This window comes from Serinus canaria, chromosome 8 (assembly GCF_022539315.1).
Source record: "Serinus canaria isolate serCan28SL12 chromosome 8, serCan2020, whole genome shotgun sequence".
NCBI classification, from domain to species: Eukaryota; Metazoa; Chordata; class Aves; order Passeriformes; family Fringillidae; genus Serinus; species Serinus canaria.
In genome coordinates, this window is record NC_066322.1 from 10,188,130 (window position 1) to 10,194,129 (window position 6,000).

A 6,000-nucleotide genomic window follows, 5' to 3' on the forward strand; every position below is an offset into this window, starting at 1 on the left:
TAACCGTAATTGTCTTTTCCACTACTGCCATTGCTCCCCAGCCATTCCATTTGACTGCATGCCCCATTATGTGCCTGAAGCAGTGCCTTGCCCCAGGCACAGGGGAGCAAACCCGGAGCAGCTCTGTTAGGAGGAGCCAAAGCACCTTCCCCTGCCCTCGCCTCCCCGTGTAGACAGTGGCAGCAGAGCCGGACCTCACTTCTGTCCCGGCACAGCAATGATGAAAGGTGAGAAAGAACTGGTTTGTGCTCTGATCTCAGAGCTGAACCTCAAAACAGCCGTGAACCGTCACTCCAGCTCCCAGGATGCTTAGGGAGGACAGGACAGCAGAGCCAGCCTTTCCAGTGGGACAGGATGGTTGGAGAAATTCATCGTTCCCCTGGAAATAAAAATAATAATCATAATAAAAACACAAAGCCAGAGATTACTTATATGCACACAAACACGCAGGCACGCACTCTCCCCATCTGGCTTTGCCAGCCTGACTCATCGCTAATTCAAACAGCCCACACCTTTCCCTCTCCCTCCATGTGACATTTTGAACAAGTTTCCAGGGAAGAGGCAGAAGTTTTGCCCCAGCTATCCCCTGGCATTGTAGCCTTGTCCTTGACTTCTGGTGGTCCCAGGAATGAGTCATCCCCAATACCTCATCACAGGCACATATATCCCAGCACAGTCACCCCTGCACAAGCACCCCACAGAAAGTGGGGCAAGCAGAGGGTGGAGACAGAAGTGGAAAGGACAAGTGATTGAGCCTGATGGATCTGTGACACCTGTGGATGCAGCCCCATTGTCCTGATCTCAAGTCTACAAGCAGAACATAATGTCCCAAGCTGCTGCTACCCTGCCTGGAATAACCCATGGTCAAGGGGAGATCACAAGAGTGGGTGCTGGTCCCAGAACAAAGAGCCTGACACCAAAATATTAGCCAGCCCTCAGGGAAACATCAGACCTGCTCTGCCATTCCCATCTGAGCAGGAAAGAGTGGGATCAGCCCAGCTACATCCCACTTACACATGCAGGAAGCAGCCCCAGGGCACCCTCCAGCCCTGACCAGCTGCTGGGGGTTGCAGTTGAGCAGGAGGGAGCCACTGCCACCACCACCCTGGGCCAGGGCATCATACAGCTTGTGTGCTCCCTGCACTGCCAGCATGGTGTCAGGTCTGGACAAGTTCCTGCCTTCAGAGGGATTCATGCATCACAGGTAATCAGCTGTGGGAGGGAGGGAGGGATGGAGCCAGACCTGCTTGCTGAGCTCCAGGACCTGCCAGCATGCTTGTGCTGAGTCACCACCTATTAACGCAGGGAAACCTCAGCACCTGAACCCCGCCAAGCTGCCAGGCCATCCCCAGGAGGACAGCAGAGACAGTACCCAGGACCAGCCAGCTGACACCAACTTCCCTGCTGGTTGTGACCACAAGGCCAGTACTGCAGAGCTCCCAGTATGAGGCACAGCGGGACAGGACTGCTCAGGAAGAATTCAGGACCAGCAAGGCTCTCAGTTGAGTTTCGGCTGCCATTCTCCTCGGGAGATGACTCACCGCAGGACCAGTCACACCATCCCAGTGCCGCAATTGCCCCATCTGCAGATTAGGGAAACTGAGGCACAGGGAAGTGAGGTGACTCAAGAGCTGTTGCACAGGAGATGCTACTCAGATGCCGAGGCTTGGGCGTTCCCCATCGATCCTCCGCAGCTAACTTAAGCAGAAATGAACATCGATGTAAATATTTACTGACAAACAAGCTCAGCCTCACCCTCTCCTCTTAGAAGAAACCTTTAAAGTAAACTCTCCTGGCTCTTTCATGTTTACATCTTGTTTATTTATTATACAGCAGATCACAATATTTCAACAGTTTGCATATAAAGAAAAGTAACATTTCAGAGTGCAAGAGACCTAACGTGCCCAAGCAGAGAAATGTTAATTAACAATATACACAGACGGGAACAGTGCACTTCCCAAAGCTGAGACTCATCTGTGTTCCCAGCTGGAAGAAAATATATTAAAAAACCCAGAAACATTATATATTACTGCTTTGTTTAATTTACAACTTGCTTTGCAGAAGCTGCACATAAAAAGACTCATTTTCTTTTGAGCTTTCTTTTTTGTCCCTCCCCCCTACAAAAATTTCAAGTATAGCAGAGACCTGGGCATTCATAGCTGGACTCACTGTCCTTTACATACTAAATTTTAAAAAGCAGCATGGGGAAGGCAGCTGCAGCAGTACCTGGTGTCATCCTGAGGGAAAGAACAAGACAAAATAAAGCAGACAAGAGCCCAGAGAGACATTTTAGGCTCTTGAGTGGAAAACTGGGAATGGCCAGGGGGGTCCCAGGCTGGTGACAGGAGCATCCCTGTCCTTTGCGTAAGGTGACGCTGTGCTGCCAACACCTGCAAACCTTTATAGCCACGAGCCAGTCAAATCCCACCCTCGCCCCATCCAACCTGGGCTTTGGGTCAGGAGGTTTGTTCTTATGATCAGAACCGAGACAACCAGCAACCCATTTCCCAGCACCACAACCAACATGCCCAACTGGCATGGCTCTCTAGCCAAAAAGCAGCCAGTCAGCCACCAAAGCCTCTAGAGCCAGGGGGGTGGTGCCAGAATCTGGGGGAAGGTTAAGCTGATGCCAAATACAAGCCAGGAGCTCTGGGGATACACCAGCTCCCCTACTCACTGGGTACCTGGCTGGGGGGAACCCTCCAGGCATGGCGAGCTGAGTGGTGATGACTGGGCAGATGTTTCTTGCAGTTTTGCTCCCCACATACATCCCCAAAGCAGCCCTTCCCCACCACTTGGCTGGGCCAGCTGTCACAGGAGCAGGAGGAGAAAACTAGTTATCAGCTAAAAGCAGAGGGGGCTAGGTGGCCAGGCTGCTCCCCGCTGCCATCCCTGGCCCGACACTATTTACACCGTGAGCTGGCTCCGGGGACATCGAGTCCGGCTGCAGCCACTGCTCACATGTGCCGCTTCATGTGGAGAGCAAGGTGGTCCGAGCGGGAGAAAGCCCGCTCGCAGAGGTGGCACTGAAACGGCCGGTGCCCTGTGTGCTTGCGGTAGTGGCGGGTCAGCTCATCGGAGCGGGCAAATTTCCAGCCACATCCTTCCCAGGTGCAGTGGTAGGGCTTCTCGCCTGCAGAGGAGAGGGGGTGTCAGTGGGCTTGTAGGTTCCCACCCTCCCTGTGCCTTCAAGCCCAGCACTCCCTTATCCAGGAGATGGGAGGCCCATTGGACACCTCTGCCTGCCCAACTTTCTTCTTCTGTCCCCCATTTTTCTGCCCTTCCCCATGTGCAAAGGTCTGTTTTCTGGGCATCCCTGCCCCATTAGAGCACCCCTCCCCTATGTGCCCCTGCTTCACTTTAAACTGTGGGTGGTCCCCTGCTCATCCCTGCTGTGGGCTGGCACCATGTGCCCTGTCCCACCTCGGCCAAGAGGATCTCACCGTACAACCCCCAGTCTATCTCCCTATTCTGTTTTTCCCTAGCCCAAATGGAGGGTTTCTCCATGCCCCTAAGTCCAACCACTTCAGGCACCTCCGGGCCCCAAAACCAGCAGCTGGAGGCGCCACAAGAGTGGTCTTGCTACATGCCAGGTCCTAATGTGCCCCTGCCCAGCACTACCATGGGGGTCCTTCTGAGCACCTCAGGGCCATCCCCATTGCCCTCTGCCCTACACACAGAACGCCTCCACACGGGCTATCTCTGGGTGCCCTCACACAGCCCCACCACGGGGACCCACCGTGAACTCCCTGACATACCGCAGGGGTCTTCCCCAGGCGACACGCCTCCCTACCCCCGGTGTGACCTCCCGCGACGCCCGTTCACAGCCCCAGGGCCACGCTCGCGGGTCTCACCACGTGCCGCGGTACCCGCACCCGGGACCCTCTGTGCGTGTCCCCGCCCCGCCGCGCCCTTACCCGTGTGGGTCCGCATGTGCGCCTTGAGGTGGGAGCTCTTGGTGTAGGTTTTGCCGCAGCCCGGGTATTCACAGTTGTGCGTGGCCGTTCGCTTGCGCGCCCACGAGCGGCGGCCGCGCTTGGGCTTGCAGTCCTCGGGGGGAGCCCCGGTCGGGAAGTACTCCAGCACCGGGGAGTTAGGCGGCGTGACCAGCAGCCCGGGCAGCCCCGCCGGGCCCGGGCCCGGCCCCTTCAGGGGCTCCCTGAAAACACTGAAATGTCCATGAAACTGTGGTGGCGGCTGGGGGGCGAAGTGGGGCGCATAGCGGTGCGGGGCCACGGCGTAGTGGGGCGGCAGGTCGGCTAAGAGGTGGGGATCGGTGCCAGACAGCGGCTCCTCGGGGGGCCCCAAGCGGCCGTGGGGAAAGCCCGGATAGGGCAGCGGCGGCCCCGGCACCGGTCCCGGCCCGGGACCCGGCGCCACGCGTGGCTTGTGCTCGCCGCCGCCCGGTCCCAGGTACTCGGCGGCAGACATCCCCATCATGCAGGCGCGCTCCTCCGGCTGCTCCTTCTTGATGCGGGGCCCAAAGGACTGCGCGGGGTCCAAGGGCAGTGGGCGGGCTAGGGCTGGGTGGAGGGGCGGGTGGTGGGGGTGAGGGTGGTGGTGGGGGCCGCCGGGCACCCTCAGCTCCGTGTACTCTCTCCGCTGCAGGTCGTAGTGGCCGGGCAGGTCCGGAGTGAGGAGCTCAGCCACGTAGCTGTGGCCCTGGCCCTCGGGGTAAGGCGCCGGGAACTTGCCCGGCGTGGAGTACGAGCCATCGCTGTCGTAGGTGGTGCCACAGCTCTCGGGAGTCTCGGGCAGGGGGTAGTTGGGGCCGGTCGGCCCCTGCCCGCCACTGCTGGTGTGCGCCAGGATGAAATCCAAGTCCACGAACTTGCCCAAGTCGTCCTCCTCCCGCTTGACGGCAGCGGGGCCATCCTGCTGTAGCATCCTCTGCAGGAAAATGAAGCGTCAGGATCGGCGGGGAGACGGTTGCGGCAGCACCCGCCGCCCCAACACCGCGGCCCGCGCCTCCCGCTCGGGGCGGCGGCTCCCCCCAACCCGTCCGACGGGTCGGCACCACTCTGGCTGCGCTGCGTCGCCCTCGGGGCGCCCTCCGACGGCGAGAAGGTGGCCTGCCCCCTACTCGCTGGCCAGGCTAAGCCCCAGCCCGGAACGCTCTGTCCCGTACCCACCTTGCCACCCTCTCCCCGGTGCCAGGTGCTTACGTGGAGCATGTCGGCGGGCCGCTCCTCTAGCGGCATCAAGTTGGCGAAAGTGGAGATAGAGGGCAGGGCGCTCTCATCCACGGCCGCCGCCATGGCGAGCCGGGCCGAGGCAGCGGGGCCGGGGCGGGCTGGGGGAGCGCGGTGCGCGGAGCCCGGCACCGCTCCGCTCCCCGTGGCAGCAGCGCTGCTCTGCGCCGCCCCGCGCCCCTAAGCTGTTAACAGCATGGCTGCGCCCCGATTGGTCCGGCCGACATTGATATTCACCGCCGCCGTTTGCTATTGGCTCTGCTGTGGCCCAAGCCACGCCCCCTCCGGCGGGGCTGCCCCGGCGGGCGGGGGTCGGCGGTTGCCGCTGCTCCGACCGCGCTCGGAGCTCGCGCGGGACGGGACAGGACGGGGCAGAGCTGTGGGGTCTCCACGTCCCGCTTTGCCCTGCCCGAATCTGCGACACTGTCCCACGGGAGAGAAGAGGCAAGGGTGCTGTTGTGGTTCGCGGAGACCAGAATCCTGCCCGCGACGTGAACGGGGCAGCGGCGCCCTTAAGGCTTGCCCACACTACGAGCGGGGAGGGGGGCTGTAGGTGGCAGACCCGGATGTCCCCCGGCACCCTGTCCCGAGTTGGGCAGGGGCAATGGCTCTGTCACAGGCAACCTGTGTGGAGGCAGAGAGTGCCGGAGAGGTCTGGCGCAGGGATAGAGGTAAAAGCATTTGAGCCGCTGTGCCGGGCAGTACACTCGCCACGAGGGTCACCGAGCACGTCAGCGAGCGAAGGTGCAGTCCCAACAAGGGGTGCTTGTGCCACCATAGGAGATGAACCAGTTAGCCGAGCCCCGGT

At 60.2% G+C, this 6,000-nt stretch overlaps 1 protein-coding gene across 2 annotated transcripts; it reads right to left on the reverse strand.

The window, feature by feature from the left end:
- Positions 1-1,799: 1,799 nt before the first annotated feature.
- Positions 1,800-5,409, reverse strand: LOC103814966 (Krueppel-like factor 2). 2 transcript variants are annotated; one of them, XM_050977561.1, is made up of 3 exons: positions 5,133-5,409; positions 3,918-4,890; positions 1,800-3,133 (listed from the first exon to the last, which is right to left on the reverse strand). In XM_050977561.1, the coding sequence occupies exons 1-3, from the start codon at positions 5,256-5,258 to the stop codon at positions 2,958-2,960; spliced, it is 1,275 nt and encodes a 424-aa protein (XP_050833518.1). In that variant the 5' UTR covers positions 5,259-5,409; the 3' UTR covers positions 1,800-2,957. The 2 variants fall into 2 exon arrangements, with proteins under 2 accessions (XP_050833518.1, XP_030082452.2); XM_030226592.2 differs by having other exon boundaries at positions 5,166-5,406.
- Positions 5,410-6,000: the final 591 nt, after the last annotated feature.

What these genes read in the sequence shown, in the direction of transcription:
- LOC103814966 (XM_050977561.1), bottom strand. Translation starts at nt 5,258, where the DNA reads ATGGCGGCGGCCGTGGATGAGAGCGCCCTGCCCTCTATCTCCACTTTC. An exon ending in ACCGGGGAGAGGGTGGCAAG is followed by an intron (nt 4,891 to 5,132) that starts GTGGGTACGGGA and finishes ATTTTCCTGCAG; the next exon opens with AGGATGCTACAGCAGGATGG. An exon ending in GCACATGCGGACCCACACGG is followed by an intron (nt 3,134 to 3,917) that starts GTAAGGGCGCGG and finishes TCTCCTCTGCAG; the next exon opens with GCGAGAAGCCCTACCACTGC.